Source organism: Sceloporus occidentalis, unplaced genomic scaffold (assembly GCF_023333645.1).
Source record: "Sceloporus occidentalis isolate IW3139 unplaced genomic scaffold, rSceOcc1.0.p SCAF_2, whole genome shotgun sequence".
Taxonomy (NCBI): domain Eukaryota; kingdom Metazoa; phylum Chordata; class Lepidosauria; order Squamata; family Phrynosomatidae; genus Sceloporus; species Sceloporus occidentalis.
This window is the reverse complement of record NW_028316982.1, coordinates 232,084,992-232,110,651: the sequence shown is the minus strand read 5'-3', so window position 1 is coordinate 232,110,651 and position 25,660 is coordinate 232,084,992. Positions and strand designations below refer to the sequence as shown.

The following is a 25,660-nucleotide window of genomic DNA, read 5'->3' as shown; positions in this document are numbered from 1 at the left end:
AGGATAGAGTGGGTATCCATTTTCAATATGAGACAGTGTCAGAGGACTAGACCAGCATACTAAATTCTACAGGGCTTGCCAAGGCAAGATCCAGGTGAAATGGAAAAATGATACGATGTCTATTATTTCATAAATTACATAAAACATCTGTCTCAGTAAGTTGGACAAGGTTAGTTAGAGAGCACCCCCAGGTAAAGATCATACACATCTTATGCCAACTGCCCAAGAAAGCCAAGATACCATTGCATTTTTTTGGAAAACAGTACTTGTGAGTGACACTGTACATTTCTGTTACTAATTCTGTCACCCAGGCTGGGCTAATGCCTTTATAAAGAGGGGAAAATCAAAACTTGATTGTTCTTCTGTGAAGCAGCTTATAATATAAACAGATGTAAGGTCATGGGAAAGGGCAAAACTTGTGATGAAATGAAGAAGGTTTACAGTTACATCAGTAATATATGGTCCATAAGAATACACCTGCATGAGTGAGCTTATATCCTGTGAGTGAGAGGACAGAGGAAGTCAAGGGGATTTCCAGATCCCAAAGAACTTACTTTCTTTCAATGCCAACCTCTCTCATCAAGGATCCCAGACAAAAGCTTCAGTTCTCATAACTGCATATGAAGTATAAGTGAACAAAAGAGAGAAGAGGGACTGTAGTGGGATAAGGGTGGGTTTTCTCACTAGGAAGGCATGGAGCCAATGCAAATATGTGTGACCCAAAATCTGAAATATACTTTAAGAAATATGAGTAAACCATGCAATGCCTGTTTTAGTATTTTAATTTTTAAACACCCAAAAAAGAGGCAGGCCAGCTCCATCACGCCTAGCCCAAGTAAGACGAAGATCCCTCCCTCCAGCCCACACACCATCATCTGGCTTCAGTGGGAGAGAGAGACAGGCCAGCTCCACTGGGCCTTGCCCAAAGTAAAATTAACAGAACTCGCTCCAGCCCATCTGCCATGGCCATGGCTCCAGAGAGATGAGCCAATGAACTTGATCCCTTCCCCACCACCATTCCCTTATCATTTTGTATCATGTCTTTTTAGATTGTAAACCTGAAGGCAGGGAACTGTCTAATTAAAAAAAAATTGTAAGCTGCTCTGAGAGCCTTTGTGGCTGAAGAGCGGAGTATAAATACTCTGAATGAATGAATGAATGAAATACAGTGGTAATCTGTTCCACAAGACTTCTCAGGTGATTGGAAGAATAGTGTGCTCATTCTCACATTTTGCAAATGGTGAATTGCCTTGAGGCATGATGAGATGACTGCTTCCCCTGCAAATGGCATTCATAAACTATGTAATCCAATGAAAACATTCAGGTTACTCCCATACTTGTATCACTGACAAACTATAAATAGGATTACATTTATACTGCTGCTTTTGTGCTGCTGTAATACACACTAATGGGTGATGTGCACCAAAATAAATAGATGCCAACTAGATATTTGCAGATCAGTCTCTATCTTGGACTGTGAAAATTTTGCTATTCCAGTCTGTCTGTTGTATTAACAAATGTTGACACAATGTTATTGTGGCTTGTGAGTATCAGTTATACTAAACACGCACTCCTGAAATCTGAAAACTCCACCATCTGGAAGCATCCTTAGGTACAAACTAAATATCTGGAGGAAAACACAACTGCCACTAACCGTGTATCTCCCCAAAAACATTCAGTTCAAAGAAATATATGAACCAATATGCTTAGGGTTTTTCTACACCTGCTTCACTTCACTGAATCCTGTTTGTAGACAGAAATTAGAGCATGATGATGTCACATTTTATATATTCGTCAAATAATTGTAATCAAAGAGACAAGAGTCTACCAGTCTCTGTGGGAGTCGCACATTCATCTCACTGTATAGAACAGAAGCTTATATCCTTGGAGAATTTTACTACCCTTCCCCCCCAAAAATCCACTAGTGAAACTGCTAAAACCATTCACACAATGTCACTGACATTTGAGGCATGTAGCAAAAGTGTGTAGGTAAAGCAATTACTTCAGAAATAAATTGCAGAGACAGTTGCTGGTACTCTTCAGTAAAGGGGTCACTCAGCTCCTCTGTGTATTTCTCTTCAGGAAGAAGAATGCTGAACTCAACCATCTGTTCAGGTGATGGTTTCACCAGTTTGTCATCATCTCGCTTTATCTCATTATTGATCTAGTCAAAAAAAAATTTAGTTAATTGGATTTATAAATTCTCTTCTCAGAAGTACAGATTAGTTATAAGGAAGAATTCCTTGCACGCACAACATGCATCAAGTAACTCTCATATAGTTACTGGGCAGCTCAGCAATACTGTTGGCTCCTCCCCTGAAGTTAACTATTTATTTATTGTATTTGTATGTCTCTTTTCTCCCAACTTGGACCCAAAAGCTCACAAAAACTGATAAAAGCTCACAAAAACAATTGGACCCGAACAGACAGGCCAAAATAAAGCTGCTTTGGATCACTTTGGAGGTATGCTATTTAAATAAGGCACACGTCCTAAGAGGCTGAAAGTCGCGCCAAAGCCACACTCCTGTCCTAAGGACTTGAGCTCAGCTTTGGCACAGCTTCTGGCCTCTTAGATACATGTGTTATTTAAACAGTATACCTGGAAAGTGATCTGAGGCAGCTTTATTTTGGCCTGTCTGTTCAGGCCCAATTGTTAGGTATCTTTAGGTGGAAAGCTTGCAGTGTTAATTTTCATGCCTGCTGGCTTCTCTGGGAGCTGAACCCTTTCATGACTAGGGTTTTAATTCCTGGGAAAGGCTACATGTGCAGGCTTTCCCCCTGCACAAGTTCACATTTTTGGATGTCAAGGACAGAGGAAGCTATATGAACTTAGGGGAAAGGGAAGCAATGCAGTAATTATCTGAAGATCCCATGTGTGTAACAACTAAGTTATTTGTGATATAATTGTTATTTTAAATATATATTTTACCTTTGGATATGGAAATGTGGTTGGTGTTAAAATTCCATTTCCATTAAACAATAGGTAGAAGGAAATAATAGTTTCTTTAACAGAGCTGAAGCAGTTATGAAAGAACCACAATTTTCTATGACATACACACCCACTTATTTTTCTCCAATGCTGTCTCCAGCCAGTTTTTGCAGGAATAAATACAAACGCCTACAAACATGTTTAAGAAAAGCTAAAATGTAGGAAGGAAGATATTAGGGGACAGTGATCTTGAATGAACATAGTCAGGAGCTGGGTGAGGAGAGGAAAACTGGATCCAGAGAGATGGGTGGAAATCAAGCAAGGAGAAGGACCAATTTTAATACAGAATCCAGAAATTTTCTGTTGAACTTCAGACAGGGCTTTCAATACATTATCCCATTGTCTCCTAGAGATGGTCATAAACACACAAGATATTTAATTCAATTTTCCTGGTAGGAGGTTTTTCTTGGTTGAACTTAATGAAAAAATTAACATACTTTCTCAAACAAGTATAACACAGAGTCCATTACACATACTTCAGAGTCTTCAGTCTTGTCCATGGTCCCATCTAAAGGACTCTCAACTGACACTACATCAGGTGGTGGAACATTGGCAGCTGCATCTAAGGATGAAAAATAGAACATGGCTTAGCTAATTAAATATTAGTTCTATGGGAGAATATTATTATTTCCTCTATTCCAGTTCACATCCCACAACAAAGCTTTAAAAAGTACTAAATATGCCAGCTTCAACAGAATATCAGATCAAAACAAATGGATGAGAACCAGACTTAGTTATACATGGACTAGCCCCACTGAAATAAATTGTATTTAAGTTGGTGAGGCCTAGCTTAAATCTCATTTATTTCAACAGGTGTACTCTAAGTATGACTAATATTTATCCTATGGATTTTTGAAAGCTGAAGCAGCACAAATGTTGACTTCCTTCATTGTGAATGATGAACAGCCCCCTGTGTAGAAAATTCTGTGTCCTAGAGAGTGCAATTTTTAATTATATTACACTTATAACAATTTTTAAAGCAGTGAATAGTTAAATAAGTAAGAACTGACCTCTTAATGTGGTAGTATCACCAGCTGGAGAAGGTGTTGGCATCCCAAAACTGAAAACCAAAGTTCACAAAAGGGTTAATGGTCAAAATAGGGTTTAAGTTTTTCCATCCTTCAAAAGAATGAAAAACTTTATCTGCTCTAAACCCTGGGATATTAACAAACTGAGGAGACTAGCTCATCATATCACTTTGGGGGAGAAGGGGAATCAGACAGTATATTGTTAGTGAGCCCCATGAATTAGGAAAATTATGAAGGCTGGGAAATGGATCTCTGCTCCAGAGTGCCTCCCCGTCTGAAACAGATGGGTCCAAGGGAGCAGCTTCTGGTCACTTTGGGGGCATGGTGTGCAGATGGCGCACACCCCCAAAGTGGCTGGAGGCTGCTCCGAAGACAGCTAAGGCAGCCAGAAGCTGATGGCAAAAAGGGCAGAAAAAGAACAATCCTGCCAGCTGCCCATTTGGGACTGTCGTGGCGGCCTGCTTCAGGAGCGGACTGTCTGGGCAACTGGGCCCCAATCATAGCTGGAACTGCACATCTCTGTCACCCCTATAAGACAGAGGCAAGTACAAAGCATTCCTTAAGTCTCACAGTTTGGCAGGGAAAGTCTTGATTAAACCTGTTATGCTACTTTTTCGACTGTTTTTAAAATGTCCCAGTTTATCTCCTCCTCCCATTTCCCCCCCTTAGTCTCTAGCTTATGTCAGTTGCTACAAATTCAGTTAAAGTATAAAAGTAGTTCACATGCAGCTAAGGGGAGAGAAAGGGAGCCCTTCCAGAAGGCTCAGGCAAAAGCAAACTGCTGCAGCTGCTCCTAGCATGCCTGTTCTTTGTCATTAATAACTTTTGCACTCTTGACCACACTGCGATGTTGTTTGGCCACGCAGTTTGCTTCTGTGAAATGTTGGAGCGGTGCCTCCTCATCATTATTCCCACACCCATCCCATGGGGAGGAAGAGGGCATGTGAATGAGAAACAGGGATTTGACCCAGAGACAAGTGGTGGTGAGAAATGTAGCAATGAGAAACACTTCCTGTTTGTAGGAGGCATTTGCCATGGCAGATACTTAACATGTTGATGGCGGCAGTAGCTGGGGCTTTGATGACATTTTCCTATTAAATATTTCCCAGTACTATTAAGGTCAGCATCAACTCAATGAAACAAACACTGGAAATCAATGGAGAATTAATAACTGGAAAAGGAGGGGGAGAAACTATTATCTGTTTTAGGGGATTTTATTATTTGGTAAAATTATTTTGGTAATTCTTTGGTAATTCTTTTACTTCCTTAAAGATGTATGACAGGTGATACAGACAGAACAAGCAATTCAACTGACTTTATTTCAGAAACAACATGTAGTTAAGAGGTATGTCGCATGAAATCAAGACTGTTGATAAGGCAGACTTCTCAACCACAAGGGCCTTTGTAACCATGTTCATTTATTGCTGGTGGTGCGGTTTTTTGCAGTCCTTCCCCATCAACATAGGAATGCTGGGAGCATCGGGACTGGGGGTGGTGCACATGTCTCCAGTGCTCTCTACATGCTTACTCATAGTAAAACAGAGCTGTACAAGAACAAGTCAGGGAAGAGATAGGCCTCAAAAGGCCTTCAAAATAAAAGTCAAGAACTGATGAAGCAGAGAACATGCAAGAGAAGTTATGTGATATAATCAGAAAGATAAGCTCAAGTAATTATCTTAGGAGGCACATCTGTGGCTTCTTCATTCCCAAATATTCCATATTCACTGGAATATTCCCATGTGATGACAATGTGGAAAAGGCTGAGTCTTCAAAATTTGATGCAGGGAAAGAAAATGAACACAGCTTAAGTATCACTGTTTGTCAAGGAATGAAATATGAATACATTAATTAATTAATTAATTAATTAATTACCCATTTCTCACTCCTTGAGTGCATAACATGTACTACAATGACAATGAGGCTACCACTTTGGAAGTACTGCTGTGTTAAGGATGAACACTGGAGTAACACATTTTATATGTCATTCTCGACACTTGGAAGGCCAGTGTGAAATATCAGAAAGTCTTGCCTTTACAAGCCAGTCTCCAAATGAATAACACATGTACATTTATATATAATACAAAAATTAAAATAAACAACTGTTAGTTACTTTCTAAACAGATAAAAAATTACAGAGCTAACTTCAATGCGATGTTTATGGAGAACAGTGTGCTAGTGTTGTCCACTTGCTTTTTCAGTTGCCCAGGCAGTAGCACATTTGTTGTTTTGGTACCTTGAACACACTACAATTAGTATACAGAAACACAGAAACCTTTCTTATACCAGGTCAGATTATTTGTGTTCCAAAATCTTAGTCAGAGGTTTTGCCCCATGATATCCTACTTGATCACTTTTTGACTTGGTAATGCCAGGAAGTGAACTTGGGATTTTCTATATGCAAGGCATATACCCTATAAGTGAGCTGTGGTCTTTCCTTCTAATAGGAAAATTTGATATTGTTCAATTAATAATAGAAATATAGCATGATATTTTGATGTTATTCAAACTGAAAATTAAACCACAATTTAAGCCTATTTATTTGCATGTGTATCTCATAAAACAAGGACAGAATAATATCAGCCCCTAACTTTGCCTGCTCTACACAAACGTCAGTCCATATTGAATGAATGACACAGAAACAGATATTTTTCAAAATAAATATGAAAAAGTTATGTGCATGCTGAATTCATTGTGAACTCTAAAGGACAATTTTGTGATTAAATCAACAGGGGCACAGTGATGTAAAACAATGTGGAGCTGGGGTTCCCAGACCTCATAGTATGGATCCTCTCTTCTGAGGTATCCCCTGGTACAGGCTGAACTCTCAGCACCCCACTAGGGATGCCACTTCTTCCCCCAATTGGGAATCCTGCCTTATCATACTTTATTTACAAATATCATGCAGCTTTCCATGTTGAATGCAGAATTTCATGTTGTATATACAGAGGAGCCAGTTATGTGGGCATGTTCAGGACAAGGTCTGCAAGAATGCCCACAGCATAGCCCAAACATATGCAGGTTGAATTCCTACATAAGACTATTTATTTTTAACACTTTACTGTGAATGGAAATGTTTGGCTCTGCTTCAGTTATTATGAAGAGGAGATGCAACTGATTGGCATTTCCTGTGTCTCCTTTAAGTCTGATAACATCCACACCTACAGGTAGGGTTGCCATAACCCGGTTGCAACCGGGTTTTTCCCGGTTTTGGCGGCACCTGCCCGGTCACGGCACGGGTGCAGCCAAAAACCGGGAGAAGCCTGGTTGCAGAGGGGTTGCAGGGCAACCCTGGGGCCTCGCTGCCCCCCTCCTCCTCCACCGCGCATGGCCGCGCGGAGGAAAAGGAGGGCAGCGAGGCCTGGGGCGGAGGGGCTGCAGGGAGGCAGCGCCTCTTGGGCGCAGCCGCGCCAACCTCCCCGCCTCCCTGCAGCCTCTTCGCCTCCTTCCTGGTCTCCGCAGGGGCCAGGAACGAGGCGAGGCCGGGGCGATCGCCGCCGGCCTGCTCGCCCCCTTCCTGGTCCCTGCGGGGGCCAAGAAGGAGGCGAGGCCCCGATCCTGGCCTCCGATCGCGGTGAGGCCCGGGGCCCAGGTGGGGAGGGAAAGCCTCCTTAAGTGGAGGCTTTCCCTCGCCGCTTGGCCTCCGCTCCCCGCCGCGATCGCCAGGGAAAATGTAGGACAGAATTTTCAAATGTAGGACACATTTTTTGTGTGTCCTACATTTGAAAATTTTGTCCTACATTTTTCCCGGTTTGGAGGTCCGGCGCTATGGCAACCCTACCTACAGGGAAAGAAACAGCTGTGAACAAAGCCACTCAATGTGCTAATGACTGAGCTGACATTTGAATTGGGTTGTCCTTAGCCTAGATCCAAAAGAATCTCTTGCCTGTGCAAGATCTTGTTCAAGTAGAACAGGAGCGGGCAAAGTGTGGCCCTAGGAAGAACCTAAATAGGTGAACAGCTAACCTACCCCTTTCTTCTGTAGAACCTGAACAAGGTAAGAGACAAGAAGCTATAGGGATTCAGGAATACACCTATTCTGGCTGATAAACAAACATCAATTGACTCAGGATTAATTTAGCAGTAAAATACATGCTCACTTATGCTATATTTATTCTGCATCTACTTTCTGTTCAGAGAATAGCATTTATTAAACTACATGTGTATCTTCCCTATCCTAGTTACTGATTTCATTGTCAGCTGTGGAGATGAGCACTGGATAGAACAAGATGGTGACAGCAATAGGTTTAGAAAATAGGGTCTGTGGAAAAATCTGTGGAATACTTTGGGGTGTTACTTTTACAGATAGTCACAATTACACCTACAAGTCAGGCGATGCAGTTTCCAGTCTGGTATCTAGAGTAGGGCCAGTTGTACCATGAAGCATAGAAAGGTGGGTAATCTCCAAATTTGAGGAATTGCTCAAGTGCATCAGACTGTCAATTATTACACTTTTTATCACTGCCTGGACCTTCTGCTTCAAATCTATAATCAAATACTGCCTGATTTTGCCACAAGGGAGCCTTCAGGCATGCTTAGTATTCTTTTTCAGTTCTCTAAAGAATAAATTCATAACCCAGATGGTTGGAAAGATGTATACACTCTAACCATCAGAAAGGGAAAATCAGACAGTCTGTTCTACCCCTGCTTTCAAGCCAGGGCTATACCCAAAGGCTCTGAATGCTCAGGTGCTGCCCTCTTTCCCTTCAACCAACAAGACACTTTTTAGCTGTGACATACAAGTTAGAAGAGTTAGAGTTAGGAGTCTGTCACATTTTTAAAAATGCAATTTATCCCTGATGGGATACAGTCACATTTTAGGTTATTAGCTGTTTTTGTCACATGTAATCCACTGCTGATGCCACCAAGTGACTGAAACCCGCATGCAGCCCAGGTAGCAGCTGCACTCAGCTGGCAGCATTTCAAAAATGGGAAGCAATAAGTTGCTTTTTTTTAAATGCGATAAACTCCACATAAACACTTTGAAATAGTAGCATCTCACGCAGGACAAGTCATTGGAGAAACTAAACGGCACCTATTTGGAGGAATAAAGTAGCCCGGTATCTTCTTGTTTGCATGAAATGAAACATCAGTGCACATTCTCTCCTGCCACCTCTTGCTTCCTTTTCTGAAGTATGAAATGGGAAGGGAGGAATATCCCCAACTTGCCAAGGCCTCCAGAGGCAGAGGCAGACTAATCATATTATTTCAAGCCAGACCAGGTTGGTTCCCATAGTCAATCATTCCTAGGAGGAAAAAAATTTACCGCTGTGGAGTACCACAATTAATATTTGATCTAGACTGAAGACACTTTACAAAGAATGTTTTGCTTATGCATGAGGAAAAGGACAAGGCTTCAGGTATGCGTAAAGAGCAGAAAGGATAGAATCTCTATGACTCCTCACATTCAAACATGATTCTCACTGCCTTATTGCACAAGAAGAGAAAGCAGAAATAGAGCTGGAGAGTAGCGACTTCCTCCATGCTCCACTGCATGATGCTGTAGCACTTCAGTTCTCCTACTGTGGGAGACAGGTTTAAAAGCACATCTTTTATCTAGCTGGGAAAATCTGTTCAACAAAAAAACATGCTTTTACATCTAGTAAAAGTTTTTTTTTTCAATTTTTTTTTCTCATCCCTTGAGAACTCAGTTGTTTTTTTTCTTCTCATCCCTTGAGAACTCAGTGCACTTTTTAAAAAAAGTATTTGTTTCAAAAGTCCCACTTTCAAAAGGTTATTTTGTCTCTCCCTGGCAGAGGCGAGAGAAGTATTTTTCACAGATTTCTTGAAGGACAATAAAAGACAAGGCGAACATTTACGCTAATTACATGTGTTGGTGCTAATTTAATTTGCATTTCAAACTCAGTTAGCATGTCAAAAGGAAGTTTGGCAGAGGTTTAAAGAACATTCCTCCGCTTGAAAAAACTTGAAGGCACCAAAAAAAACACAACCCTCCACCAATTTCAATAAATAAATGTTGGTTGTAGCCCCAACAAGAAATGGTAGAGTTGGGGGGGGGGGGCTCTCAAGGACAATCCAGTCCAACCCCCTTCTGCTATGAAGGAATGCATAGGAATACACAGGATCCTAGAGGACAGGTAGTCTGACCCCCTGTTCAACATCAGGATGGCAGTGGAGGATGTGATCGTAAGGCAAACCTATCACAGGTTTTTCTGGGCCATGGGTTGATCCTGAGGCTGAAAGAGTGTAACCCTCACAGAAGAGAAGAAGGTGGCGGGGTGGGTGGCAAATGGCAATGCTCTTCTGCCCAGCAGGAATTCTGCCATGGTGAAATCCTAGGACTAGAATGTATCCCAGAGGTCATCTAGTCCAACCACCTTCTACTATGAAGGAATACATAGAAATCTTAGCCTAGAGGCAGGGCATGACCCACCCCCGCCCCTTTTTCTCTTTTGTGAGGGTCACACTCTCTCAGGCTCAGAGGCAGGGCATGGCAAGCCTACCTCTGCACACTCGCTCTCTCATGGTGTTCCTAATAAACCTATCATGGTGTTTTTTTTTCTTTTGGCAAGGTGTGTTCAGAATGTCCCTGAGTCTGAGAGAGTGTGACTTACTCAAGGTCATCCTGTGGATTTACATGGCTGAGCTGGGATTAGAACTCTAGCCTCCCACTGCACCATACTAACGCACTGGATGACCATGGGCAAGTCACATGCTCTCAGCCTCCAAGTCCAACTCTAGAATTCTAGGTATCCCTTCATGGTAGAAGGGGGTTGGGAATCCTTTTCAATGCTAGGATTTCATCCCCGCCCCCTTCTTCTCTTCTGTGAGAATTTGAATGGGAGAGCATGACGAGAAAGGGGAGAAGATCTGAAGGTATCCATCATACATAAAATGCTCTCTCCTTTTGTTCTCATTTGTTTTTCAAAGCAAAACTGTGGGCAAAGATGGGGGAAGACATCACCCTAATAAAGGAAATAGCCTCTGGTACAACCCAGTATAAGTGGTAGTTTTGTTTATGCAAAATATGCAAATCCTGGCCATCGAATTGTCAGCTGAAAGGTCCTGTCCCTTCACTTCATTTAGATTGATTAATTCTTACTTGTTGACCGAGAAGTGCTAATAACTTCTTCTCTTTATAAAGATTATGAAATCTTTGAATAACCAATATTTCATGTGTTTATTGAATTCTGATGAGAATTCTCTACATCACTATTTACAACCATCTGCCATCGGAAGAGAACTGAAGTGTTAGAACATCATGCAGTAAGGCACTGCCAGCTACATTTCCACTTTCTTTTTTCATGCGATAAGGCTCTCAGAGACAAATGAATAGGGTGACACCACCTCCCTCTAAAGGTGAAGTGTCCTGAGGCAGTTTGACTGACACCCTCATCCCTCTCAATAAATGATAGGCAAATTCTGTAAGATGAACGCTAGTTTGCTAGGTAGATTATGCTAAGAGCATTTTTTACAAGTCCTGCTTTTAGTACTGGATGTTATCTGTTAGAGAAACACTTCAAAACTGTATATCTATCCCAGTTTCCAATACAACATAGTGGCTTGCAACATCATAAAAAACAAAAGAAAATCATACATAAAATTAAAAAACCAGCATCATCAAGCCACTGAAAGTAACTAGAAAACTATGAAATGCAATTAAATCCTAAGAAATCAAGATCATTTCTGCTGAACATCAAAAAGTTTGGCTTCAGATAAATAATCGCTACTGAGAAGATCCAATCTTTGGTAGCCATCCTATCTCACCACATAAATGATGTAGAAAAATCAGAATTCTGGTCAGCTGCAGGTTTTTATTCACATATTTATAGATGCAGAAAATGAGAATATTGGGTTTTTAATATGCAGACAAAAATACCAAAACTGGAAGTATTTAGATACCTGTTAAGCGATGCAATGTTGCTATATTTAAAGTCAAAATCCTACGAACAAATCAGACAGAAAGTAAGAGGACCAAATTTATCCTTAAATGCATACTTCTGAAGTCAATTATGTAACCATAAGAACAGAAGCTGTCTTTTAATTATCTTACTTTTCCCCTTATATATATATATATATATGTTACAGTTATAAACATAAATATTTGCTTAGTTGGTTCAGAGGGGACATAACAGACTATACACTTCTGTTTCTCTTGAAGAACTGAAATTCTTCTGAAAGCCCAGACCCAGACATTTCTGATGATGATATTCAAAATGAAATAGCTATTACCCTATAAGCAAATATATTCATTAATGCATGCTTGCTTTTTATTGTATTTAACCCTTGGATCAGAAAACATTTAGCTACAATGGACTACAAATCTGGGCTGTGGAGGAAGATTTTATCTTCAGCTACTATCACGCAGCCCAATGACTTCAGTGAGAAAAATTTGGTCCAGCTGTTGTAACATCTAGACAAAGGACATACAACACGAATGTCTATTGCCTACCTGCATATATGAAGCTCTGGACCAGCTTGGCTGGATATTAAGCAAAATATTAATGTATACATGTATCTGTACATCAGCAGGTTTTTTAAAATGGGCAATGAGCAACAGAAAACTAAACACCAGTAAAAACAGGGGAGTTCAGTCACTCAAGACTGTAACTTAAGTTTTGGGGGTCATCCAGCCACAGTAGTGGGCCAAATATGAGACCTAATTCGGCATAGTTCAGCAAAATATCCATACTAACAATGAATTTGCCTGTTAATTTTTATAGAGATTTCCAGTCTATGAGGTAAATAAATGTCTTAATTTCTTTTGTGGTTAATATTTATATAAATGTGCTTGATATTGTCAAGGAGCGGTACGATAAAAAGATTTCAGCTTCTGAAAACATTCAGTACTGATAAATATTGGTTCTTAACTCTGGTTAGAATGAAATCTCTGTTTAAAAAAAATAAACAGGTAAACTCACTCGTGTCACTAGATCCTTCTTATTCCAAAAAGGATGAAATTACACAGTAGTTTGGACTTTCATGCTTAATTTTTAAATTTTACTTACTAGCAGAGGTAACCTGATAAAAGAATGGGACCATGTAAGCAGAGGGTTTCTCTTAGAATTTAAACTCTGGAAGTACAATACTGACAGAAATCCATCGCACCCCTGTTTCGATTATTTGTGTTAGAGAGAGAGCTGCTATTTTGTAACACAAAGAGCAGTGTGGGACAAGGGGTTCCAATAGGATTATGAGAAAAAGGTAAAATCATTTCCCCCTCACCATGATTTCCCATCACCACATCCATTATTTAAAGTTTTTTAAGATAAGCATGCAAGTCCAAAACCACTCGTTAATGCTTCTAAGTTGAACTCTTATGTTTTATGGTCTGCTCAACAATATCACTTTACTTTTATGATACCTTAAGGACTCTACTATTTGTTGTGATTCCAGTAGGCTATGAAAGAAACTACAATTAGTACTGCGAGCGGTACACATAAATTTTGGGAAGCCGCCTTGGCTTCCCTAGAGAGAATCCTTGAAACATATTTTCTTCCACAAATGTCAAAAATAAAAAAATAAATAATATATATTTTTTTACATTTCCTGAGTCTGCTTGGCAGCTGGTCCCACACTCTGGCACATCTTCTTGCCAATTGATGCCTACATATACCACCTCTCATAAATTTCTACTGATACCAAAGTATTTTGTTTTTTAGGGAGGGGTTAAGAGACAAATTTTTGGCCCATAAGCTGATAATATATTTACATTCATTTTACCTGATTGTTGTAATTGAGGTTATTCATGTTTTACTACATAGTTTGTTTTATGTTTTTTTAACTTTACATTTATTGTCACTTTATTATCTTTGATTATTTTGGATTATTTTGCTTTGAAATTCTTTTGGTTTTATTGTATTCATTTTGTTGAATTTTGTACAAACAGGACTTAAAGAGAGTAACAAATTACACAATAAAAATCGATACCTTTTTAGTAAAACAGTAATGAACATGTGAATAGTTAATAATTACATTGATCCCTCCACATCTGCGGCTTTGACTTTTGCGCATTTGATTATTCACAGATTTTATTAATATGTTCTCTCTAAGAATATCTAGGTCCTCCAGCGCAACTCTAAATCAAAAGTCACACTGAAGGACCTAGCTATTCCTAGAGCAAACACTAGGCATTTGTAGCTCCTCCAGCATAATTCTAGGGTCAATGTCTGGCAGATGTTGAGCACAGAATTGCACTGGAGGACCTAGAGATTCCCAGAGAATGTTTTTGTTGTTTGCAGTTTTTCCACATTCACGAGGGTCCTGTGTCCTTAACCCCAGCAAATGTGGAGGGACAAATGTAATTCAGTTCAACAAAATTAATGACGTTATTATGTATTCTTCTCCTCTCATATCTCTGATTATAACATTCCTCCAAAACAAAGCATAAAATAGCCTGAGCTGCTACTTTAAAGACCCTATTGCAAAACAATGGAGAAAGGGGGGAAATCTATAAATTCCATAAGCATGAAGTTAAAAAGCCATCAACCAATCTTTTTTTAAAAGTCTCTTGAATGTTTAGATTTAGTTGTGCTTACTTCAGGAATGTGAAGCCATGTTCCATCCAATGGATTAACAATATGACTTACAATTAAAAAAAGCATCTCAGAAAAATAAAGGAAGACAGAGAATTCAAAATAAAACAAATAAAAACAATAATATCACCAACATCATAAAACAAGGAACTGAACAAAGAGAAGCAGCAGCATGGTGTCCTCCATTTGTTAAAGTCTCAAGTGAATAAATAGAGAAATCTGAAATGAGGCAGGACATATCACAGTTATTGGTGCTCTGATTATTAATTCTGCAATGTATTTGATATGGGACACAATCCTTGAACACAATTCCAAAAACATAATAACTACAAAATGCAATTGATAGATTATTAAGTGGGACTGGACATATGTAACTCATCTTGCCAAATGTGTAACAGCTGCACTGATTGTTGCTTCCCAGAATAATTCCTGGTTTTGAACTTCAGAAAAAATACAGCTTTCAGTCAGGTTATCTTAAGAACAATCTTCTTCCAGAGGTATCTAGGGAAAATTAATTGTATCCCTCTACCTATGTTCTGAGGTGAGGTTCATGATGGCCTCAAGATATAGCTTTTTCTGATATAACATACCAGTCCTGGAACACTCTCCAAGCACAAAATGCCTGGACTCATTACAGATGTGAAGTAACATACTGCCTTATTCTGGCCTCCTGTCTTTACCTCTGCTGCTACTGTTTTTATGTTTTAGGTTTTTTTCAGCCTGAATCCGATTAGTAGTCCCAACTAGAGAATATTCATTGAATCAATGGTAAGTTGTGAAATCAGCATTTATGTAAAATCCATTGATCCAATTGATCTATTCCAGTTGAGGCATCTTATGATTTAGGCCACTGTCTTTTATGGGTTTATGATAATATTCTCAATTTGATTTTGTTAGGTGCTTTGAGAGATTTTACTAGAAGAGTGGAATAGAAATATATTAAACAAATAAGTATATAATTGAGTAATTAGTAGTCTATGATGTCAGCCATATTGTTACAGTATTTGCTTAAGCATTGCCTGATAATTAGACCAAACTGAAAATTCAGAGGGCTATCAGTAGGAGCAGAAAATCAGAAAGGATTATATTGGGCCCCAAAATATTATATTATATTATACTATACATACACACACACACACACCTGAGTAGGAATTCCAAATATTATTTCAAGACTACTATGAAAACAGCAGGCTGCATACAGTGAGTTAAGGAAATAGTTATCATTTGTGGTTTAGCAAATAGTATATTATCAAAACGTGCCCATCTTGGCCTGGAAAACTGGCCACCTGGCAAGCAGTATGGAGAGGACACTGTATTCTTCATTCAGTGCTATATACACAGTTACCTTCTTTTCAAAACATGGCAAAGGTTTAATGTTTTAAATTGTACAGAATCCTTGGTTAAAACTGTGCATGTTTACTTGGGAGCATGTCTCAATCAGTTCAGCTGAGTGTGCTTTCAAGCAGGATTGCAGCCTTCAACCTGAACTTCTTTGTATCAGTCTTTACTATATTTTTATGGCTGCATTCCTAAATAAACTTCCCAGGGATTAACCTTCATTGAACACAATGGGAGCAACTTCTGAGTAAATGTGGGCAGAGTTGTATGATAAATCAGCGAGAAAAAAATGAATGGACTTGGTCCAGAAAGACTGTTAATAAATATTTAAATAAATACTGTTGAAATAAATGGAAGAATACACAGAGTTTTTTATTTTGCTTAAACTGGGGAGGGGGATCTATGTCTCTGTAATTTTAACATCTCCACTTTTGTTGTATTACTTGCATTATATTCTCTAGCAAAATTATGTAGCAGAAATTAAGTTGCTCCTGGAATATTTATTCATTTAAAGAGAAAAGTGTCTGAATCAACTGAAAGAGACTGAACTATGTTCTCACATGGAAATTTGCTTATTTCAACATCATTCCCCCCCCCCCGCCCATATTGTGAGGGAAATTTGAAATGGACATTTAAAACTCTGGCAAAAGATTGTATATGCACTAGACATTGGCCAGGCTTAGGTTTTTTTCCCTGCAGAAGTACCAGTTCATGATAGTGTTTCTCCTCCATGCCACAAACTGAAAACAGGAACACAGAAACTACAAGTAATGAAGCTTCCAGTATAGAACACCTGAGCATAGAATCATGTCTAAGACATACTTGAGAGTGCATATTCTGATCTAGCATGAATACTCACATAAGAACATTCATGGACCAATGTGAGGTTTTCAGAGAATACAGGGACAACAGCAATAAGAGACACTGAACCCCCACAACATCCCCTCTGGCCCTGGGAGAAGGCAGGAACTGACTTGTTCTATGTCAAGGACAGGAACAATATGATTACAGTAGATTATACTGTACTGAAACAAGTATAGTGATCAGAATGCTGAAAAACCATTTTGGAAGGCATGAAATATGTCGTATTCTGATTTGAGACAATGAAGATTTTCACACGGCATCGTTATATCATTCCTTTATCATCCCAAAGTGTAGTGGAATCGTCTTAACAGATAGGCAATTCCAAAAGATTTTCACATGAGGCTGTTAGTGTTCTTAAATCATTGATATATCAGAATTCAGCAATAAATGATTACAAAACGATTTCAAAATAGTTACATTGACACACTGGACACAGCAACGATTTAAGAATGATTTAACAACGATTTAAGAACACTAACAGCCTCATGTGAAAATCTTTTGGAATTGTCTATCTATTAAGATGATTCCACTACACTTTGGGATGATAAATGAACGATATAACGATGCCGTGTGAAAATCTTCAACGGTCCACAATTCACCTGAACAGAATTCCAAGAGTTATGCACAAAGGGGGAATTTCACCACAATATGTCAACACTTGCATATGCACAGAGCAAATGGAAAGGTGAATATCCTTTCACTTAAGGTAAATATGACTCGGGGACATCTGTACCTAACCATTAGACCAGTGGTCCCCAAACTGTGCGCTTTAAGGGATTTTGGACTTCAGCTTGGCTAACATGGCTGAAGCTTCTGGGAGCTAAAGTCCAAAATCTCTTCAAGGGCACAGTTTGGGGACCACTGCGTTAGACCATTGCACTACATCTTCACAAGGAATGGACAGCAGCCCCGTCCAAAGATTGATAAAACAAAGAACTAGGGCATTGCTGCCTGTGAAAGACTGTTAAAACCCCACTGGGATTGGGATAACAGTACCTGGAAGCAGTTGAAACATCAGCAGTTAAAACAAGTTGACCAATTAAGCAAAGACCAAAGACCATTCTGTAGATGACAGAAGGTCTAGGCACAGCCAGTTAAGTCCATGTGTAAAAGTATGGTAAAGGGGCACAGTTCAAAATATAATGGAAGACAGATTCTTTGACATTGGAGAGTGATTGAGAAAGCAGCTGCAGAGTGCAGGCAAAGGGAACTCCCACACGAGGAAGGAAGATGCCAGGAACTCCAGAAGGGAAAAAGCCAACAGGCCATCCCACATAATAATGGTGTACAGAAAAAAAACACACAGAGCAACAAACAAAGAGTAGGAAATATATACAAAAAGCACCATGTCTGGATCATTACGAACCTGTAAAGATCACAACAGATCAGCAGTTAAGGCTGGCTCTCTGTGCTGGGATAGGTGCCAGCAATCCTTAGACCCAGCCGCCAGATAAACATTTTTTGTTATAAACCATTTAGAAAAAAACATGTGGGAATATGTATGGTCCTTAGAAGTAAAACCAGCATTGGCTGATGGTGAAGTGTGAAGAAGAATCAAGAAGAGTGGAAGAGGAGCCATTCCCACTGTGTGTGGCAGAGAAGGAGAGGATTGTAGGCCTGATAACATCACTGTAGAATTTATACTAAATAAAATACAGTGTGCCCTTTCTTTACATGGGGGATCTGTTCTGGACTCCCCCAAATAAAGCGAATTCCGCCTATGCTCGAACCCCATTTAAATGAATGGGGCTCGTGTATGCGGCGGTGCACGTGCACCATAGATGTACACCCCATTGTTCCCTATGGGACGCGCCGCCCCTTCTCCCCACACAGCTTTCAGCATATGCTGAAAGCCGTGTATGATGCAGGCACACTGTACACTAACATAAACAGTTTATTTTCATATAAAGTGATGGTTGTGCTTCTTTTCCTCTCGCACTAAACGTAGGGTATAAACTTAAATAGGAGGATTTTATTGCACACCACCATGCCCAGGCAGTAGCATCCCATACCCAATCCAGCCTTCCAATACCTGATCTGGACTTCTCCCGCATCTTTAAATGAATGGGATTTTTCTGTTGTTTAAAAGGTTTGTGAGAAACCTGGATTGGGTATAGGATGCCTACTGTCCAGGCACAGGGGTGTGCAATAAAATCACCCTATTTAAGCTTCCATCCCACATCTAGCATGGGAGGAAAGATGGTGCAATAAAGTCCTAGGTCACATGAAACCTAGGCAACATGTTGAGAAGTTATGGTATGATCATGGCTGCAGTTCCACAACTTTGTGACAGACTTTAAGCCTAAGAAAACAAGGTCAAAGGGCCTGTCAACAAATACTTTTTCATTGATTAATCACCTTAATAATTAATTTATATTCCCTTTAGATTTAACCCCCAGCTCTTGATAACTGGGTGTTATATCTATCAGTGGTAGGTGGATACTTTTCAGCTCTCATGTAAATACACCTTTCTCATATAAACTGAGGAGTTTACCGCACAACCACTTTTGCCCAATCTGGGCACGGGATGGGATCGGGCTTGAATGGCCTTGAACAGGTGTTATCACACATAAAAATGTGGACTTTGTCGCAGGGCAGCCACAAGCCATCCCCCAGCTACACTTAGTTGGCTGATTTTGACAGATGGAAGCGCAGCTGGGGGACGGCTTGGATGTGAGAACACACAACTACATTAAAGTTAATTCTACTTCAGACATATTTTTATTATTCTCTAGCTGCTCTTTGAAAAGGAACAGCTTTTCCTGTCATGTTTAATAGAAAGCAACATAGTTCTTTGACGTATAAATACAATCCCAACTCCCTAGTCGCAATGCCAGTTCACTGTTCCTTGGAATGTCTGGACTTGGAAAGAATCCCAGGCCTTCAATTAATTGGATGAAAATGAAAACATATTGACATTTCAGCCTTGGAAATGGAATCCAGGCTCCTGGCACTTGGGTGCACATGTTCCAGTTCTGAAGGCACTACATTGTAAACATGCCTTTTAAAATTACTTTAAATTGTTTGTACTACAGAAAAAATGGCTCATGTTTGACAAATCGTTTTTTTGAGTTACCCCTCTTCTTCCTAAAACATGACAATTATTATTTTTTTAAATGGTAAATATCAGGTTATGTAAAATAGTGCAGAGCTATAAACCTGGTTTCAGAATTAAAAGTTCTAAGGACAAACTGATGTGATTTTTAAGAAATCCAAACCAAACCCATATTGAATTTTGCATTTTAAATTTTGATGTTTGTCAATATAGTTCACATTTCTGTTTAGTTACAGGTGTGACAATTGTAGTGGCATTTAGTATGACTATATGGCTGTTTCCTCACTACTACACATCTGTAATTATTTGTACATCAGTGCTTTCTGATATGAAATAAAGCTGTGGATCTGGGCAGCAGAAAAGATTAATCAATGAGTGAATCACTACCTATCAGGGCATTTTTCAAAAGGAATTGTTATTGAGCATACATTCTCCCATTCAAAAGGTTTGTAAGTGGAAACTTCTCCACAGCATAGAATCCTGACATTCAAATTGTGCTGAAAGTGATTTTTCTAAAAACAAGTTGGTACAGTGCCACTAATATCTTTATACACACAATATCCTAGCAATTTTAATTAAAAAGAAGAACTCTTATCAGAGCTCACAAAAATTGGTTAAAAATACCTGATAGGTGGTGAGATTGATATGACTGATATGAGATTGCAACAGATACATATTGGGGGATACTTTTATGTGAAGTAACTTGCAGAAGAATTAAATAGGGGTAGTATTACAGTTCACTGTATATGCATGTGTATGTCTCTGCTTCATGTCAAAAAATCAGGATTGAATATCCATTTGGACACACAACTTTTACTTAAAAGTACCTTGCTATCTGTTGTGTGGCAGAACTATTTGGATTCTCAACTAACACATCACTCAACAGCTTTAAACTGCTGAAAGATGGTTCAGCCTTCAGTACAGCCTTCAGTATTTTAAATTCTTAACCTTCACCTTTTGGGGCTTGACCTAGATAATAACAAGAAACAACAACACATACACATTGAAACTTAGCTCACATCTACTGAATCTCAGTCACTAAATGGCAGCCTAAAGAGCTGGGGAGGAGGGGCACAGCTTGACTTTGGTGAACCTCTGGGAGTGGGAGTTACCAATAGCAATAGCAATTACCAATGTACTAAGTGGTTTACAAGTAAGCTAATTGCCTCCAACAAGCTGGGTACTCATTTTAGCGACCAATGGAAGGATGCTAGGCTGAGTCGACCCGGAGCCCCTGGCTGGTACTGAACTCACAACATTGTGGTTTCAGAGTGAGTGGCTGCAGTACAGTCATTTAACCACTACATCACCTGGGCACCACCAGAGTTCCATAGCTATGGGGAAGCTACCAAGATTATTTCTTTGCACACCCCTTACATTTGAATTTTGTACATACAGGCAGTAAGATGGCAACAGGAGGCATATGTTAAGGGTGGAAAGCAAAGTTATTGTTGTCACTGAAGGAAGAACTCCTAGATCTATTTCTGGAGCTTATTGCTCTGGCCAATAAGACAGCTTGCCAACTTGCCTCTTCTGACTTCAATTCTGGATTTGGGATGCCCCCAGATATTATCATAACCAAATTGCCACTGATCTACATGGGATGCTGCCGCCCAGATGCATCCCGGGTCAAAGGCTCACACAGCCGGCCAATTTTTTAAGTCGGAAGCTCCCCGACTTTGAAAAATTGCAGACTGAACCGGGATGCATCCAAGCGGCGATTTAGTTATAACATCCAGAGGTATCCTGGATACAGAACTGAAGCCAGAAGAGGTAAGCTGGCTTATTGGCCAAAGCAATAAGCTTCTCTGTTATTGGAAGTCATGGTGGGTTCTATGGCTTGTATTGCCTGAGGCCAGCTTCAACTGGTTTGCCAGTTAGGGGGGCAAAATTACTCACACTAATTCATGCATTGGAGGGACTGGACTGAGACTGAATAACAGTTTCATTCCACTTAGACTACTGCAATGTGCTTTACATGGAGCTACCACTGAACAGACAATTGTCCAAGCCAGTCTTCACAGAGTTTGAGGACTGTTTCCAAGGTCCTCATCCCCCACCTAATTAGGAAGCCTCCCTTTCCTAATGATGACAATTATAATTTTATCTGTTTTCCTTTGCCATCATTGTGTGACCCTGCAAAAATTGCAGTCATGCTCATGATGAGTTATTACACAAGGGAAATGTACCACCTGGATTCTCTCCAGCCTATCTCACTGCATTCCAAACAAACTGAAGGTTCCAGATTGGCCTTACATAAGACAAGAGAGAATACAACACTTTCATATATAGTAATGTCCCCATCTTTTCTTGTCTCAGTGATGTCCATTCTACCTCCCACATATGAAAGAAATGAAAGGAAGGCTGTGAGTTTCTGTCACAATCTTCTTTTCTCAGACTAATGGTCAGAAACAAATCTAGCTGAATTAATGTCTATGGCCCTGTGGTGCAGCTTCATTTAGTATTTCTTCTGGCTTCAGGAACATGGAAAAATGTGAAAACCACTGAGGTAGAACAAGCCACACATATAACCACAAATGACCAGTTTTACTTTGGGCTTTTTTCCAGGCTCAAGGGGAGAAAAGCCAAACAGAAAACCATACTGTTGAAGGACAGGAATTTCTTCTGATTCTTGCTAAACAGGATTTACAATGAAGTTTGTTATGTTACCACAGCAATAGTGGATTGGATGCTGAAGTTAATATAAAGGCATGACTAGGCATAGAACAGAAGAAATCAAGGGATCAAATGATTCCAAGCCCAAGACTGTGGGTTCTATTTTCCTGGACTATAAAGGAAATGCTTATGGTATATTTTGGAAGAAGTAGTGCTAAGGCAACATCAAGGCAGAATAGTCTGGACTAATGAGGAAAGATGAAATCTATGAAAATAATATTGCCATGCATATGGACTGGAAAGCTAGATCCAGCGGGACTGTGAATTAGCTACATGCTAGTGCCTGTAGTCCCTTTATTCCCACCTGTCTCCTCCTACAGGTGCGAAGTGCAAGCCAGGCAACAAACAAACAAAGATGTTCCATTTAATGTGTCCTCCAAACCCTGGATTCTGGGTTGCTGCAGTCTTTACAAGTTAATATTATTCCTGGCTTGTTTGGTCAACATAACTTTATTTCTTCTAATCTTTACCTCTCTCATTTAAAAAACAAAGCCCCAAAAAAAAAAACCCAAAGCAAAAGAAAAAAAAAACCAAATCCCAATAATCCATGGGCTCTAAACTATAGGGGAGTGCAGATACCATGTGGTTCTTTTTCTTTTCTTTTTATCCTTCAAGCATGAAGGCTGACATCATTAGTTAGTTCTCAGCATTGAAATACAGGATTTTATCACATGGGGAAAATTAGGGGGTTAAACAGTGAAAACTGCGTGAAAATTGCACTATCTCAATTAACATTTTCACACACATCGGATTTAAAAAGCCATTATCCCAGGAATAAGCAGACAATAAATAGCAACAAATTATTCACAGAATTTTCCATCAGGGCCCCTGCAAGTCTTATATAACTTTTCAAACAACAACAATTTATCTCTTAAATTTGCTTCAGCAATACAGAAGTGCACATGTACTATCTGTACTTTCAGGAGAGTGTAGATTACTTATTTTCTTCTGTTCTTTATCACCAAAAAGTAAAACGGAATGGCTATCCCATATTACCATGTGTTGTGATTATAGTGTGTTGTCTCTGAAAACTTAACTCTGCTCCACTATTTCTGCCCAATATTTCTACTCTAAAACTCTCTGTGCTAAATCTATATTGTCTTTTTGAAAAATTCTATTAGGGTGAGTAGATTGCTATGTACCAATGCACAACAGATTGGCTTGAACAATAAATTATGACAGGATCTTCCATCAACAATTTAACCTGGAAGTATTTTTCAACAGTAGAGAGCCAATTTGGTGTAGCAGTTTGAGTGTTGGAGTAGGACTCTGGGAGACCAGGGTTCAAGACCCCACTCAGCCATGGAAACCCAGTGGGTGACCTTGGGCAAGTCACATTCTCTCAGCCTCAGAGGAAGGCAAAAGACAAATCTCTACTGAACAAATCTGACAACTTCATCTTAGGTTCTCTATAAGACAGAAACGACTTAAAGCATACAACAAACTTGTCAAATGCAAAGACTCATGAGACCGTGGTAATCTGACATGGCCAACAGATTGTTATTTTATTCCAAACGTTTATGACATTCAAACTGAAATCTCATGTGGACTCTCATGGAAGAAAATTAGTGGTGGTGGGTTTTTCCCTCCGAGTAAACACACTTACAATATACCTTTAAGGTGCATTAGCAATATAGATGCTGAATAGTTTTTATAGTACTATAAACACATATGATAGGAGAAGCAAGCTCAGCAACATAAGAAGATATCTAAGTGAATCCATTCCCCTGATTAATGCCCCAGCCAATTTGATTTACAGATAACTTCTTTAGCATTATATAGAACAATGCATGTAGCTGGGGGAAACTGAGTAGGTTTCTTTTCCCTGAAACTTTTTGAGAGAATTTATAAAGAAGAAAAAGGGCAAAACATTCAGTTGTGTGTGGAAAACAACATGTACTTTGGTTCTGGAACACTGCTTTTAATTTAGTCTAGTGCCTAAACTTGTCAAATTCTGTAACTTCATATTTTTATTGCTACTATGGTTATGCAATTGTTTTATAAAAACAGTTAGATTTTGTTTTAAAGAGTTGTTTATGTTATCTGTGCATTATCTTTGACATTAATACCTCAACCTACTGGCAAATAATTTACTTGTAATGATGGTCAATGGCAGCTGTGCACCCTATGTGTAATATACTGGCAGGCATTCCAAGAATTTCCAGGTGAGTCTGCAGACTTAAACCTAATTTGGTAAGAATTTTTTAAATGTTTTCCTTTGAATAGCAGACCTCCATGCTATATCGCAAATTGCTTTTGAAAATCCTACTAGATTTTTTAAAAAAAATAATTTGGTATGTGGAAGAGGGGCTGCTATCCAAAAAAGACATTGCCAAAATTTCTTTGGGTGCAGGACATGAGCTACACAGCTTTTTATTTCAAAACTGAAGGGTTCCTTATCAAACACCAATTAGCAGAATAAATTTCTTCTAATTTCTTCCTTCATATATAAGAAATTATAAAACTTCAAATCAAATGTCTGAATGTCTCTTTCTATCTGAACTATTTAAATCCTTCAATAGGTTTTCTTCTTGTTGTTGTAATTAACAAATCAAACCAGAGGAGCCATGTTCTCTTACTCCAGTTCAGAACACAAGGCATCAGTGAATTAAGACATTTCATGCAGAAGCATGCAGCATGGTGTTAAATTCAAGTAAGCAAATAAATAAATATTGAGCATAAAGCACAATCAAGCATCAGGGCTGGGCCTGGTTTGAAACCTCCATGCAGGATCTTCAGTTTGCCTGAATCTCTGATAAAACACATGGGTTCTTCTGAAACATATTAATTTTTTTTAAAGATCCTACATGGATTATTGAAATAAAGTGAATGTAAGTCATGGCGGGGAAAAGACAGGTCTGTAAAGCTTAAATATAGCAAAAGTGACTTACCCACAGGACCAATCATTGCAGGAACTGACAAGAAATCAGAATAAAAGATGTATAAATGAATGAAATTGTGCTTCATATCTCTCACAATGTATCGTAAAATAAAGGGCAATGTAGATACTCACCCACCCATTGCTTCTTTAGCATAAGACAGTTTCTAGGGGGGAAAATAGAAAATCAAATTCTAAGTAAGGATCTGAGTTTTGAAATTTCAAAAGTTATATTTTTCACCCTTTCTAATAGCACTCCCATCATTTTCTAGTAATGTAGTGCTCTTCAGATGTGATAGACACCAATTCCCATCATGGCTATGGATGATAGAAGTTACA

At 39.2% G+C, this 25,660-nt stretch overlaps 1 protein-coding gene across 4 annotated transcripts in view; it reads right to left on the bottom strand.

The window, feature by feature from the left end:
- IMPG2 (interphotoreceptor matrix proteoglycan 2) overlaps nt 1–25,660 on the bottom strand; it is an 85,314-nt gene that overhangs the window by 28,007 nt on the left and 31,647 nt on the right. For all 4 annotated transcript variants that reach the window (XR_016280240.1, XR_016280241.1, XM_089512383.1 and 1 more), the window contains exons 4-8: nt 25,457–25,488; nt 25,335–25,358; nt 4,000–4,049; nt 3,466–3,551; nt 2,003–2,164 (exon numbers count right to left, since the gene is read on the bottom strand). Coding sequence is in view for 2 of the 4 variants with exons in the window: in XM_089512383.1 (XP_089368509.1) it covers nt 2,003–2,164; nt 3,466–3,551; nt 4,000–4,049; nt 25,335–25,358; nt 25,457–25,488 (354 nt within the window). In the remaining 2 variants the exon portion in view is untranslated. The remainder of the gene's footprint in view (nt 1–2,002; nt 2,165–3,465; nt 3,552–3,999; nt 4,050–25,334; nt 25,359–25,456; nt 25,489–25,660) is intronic.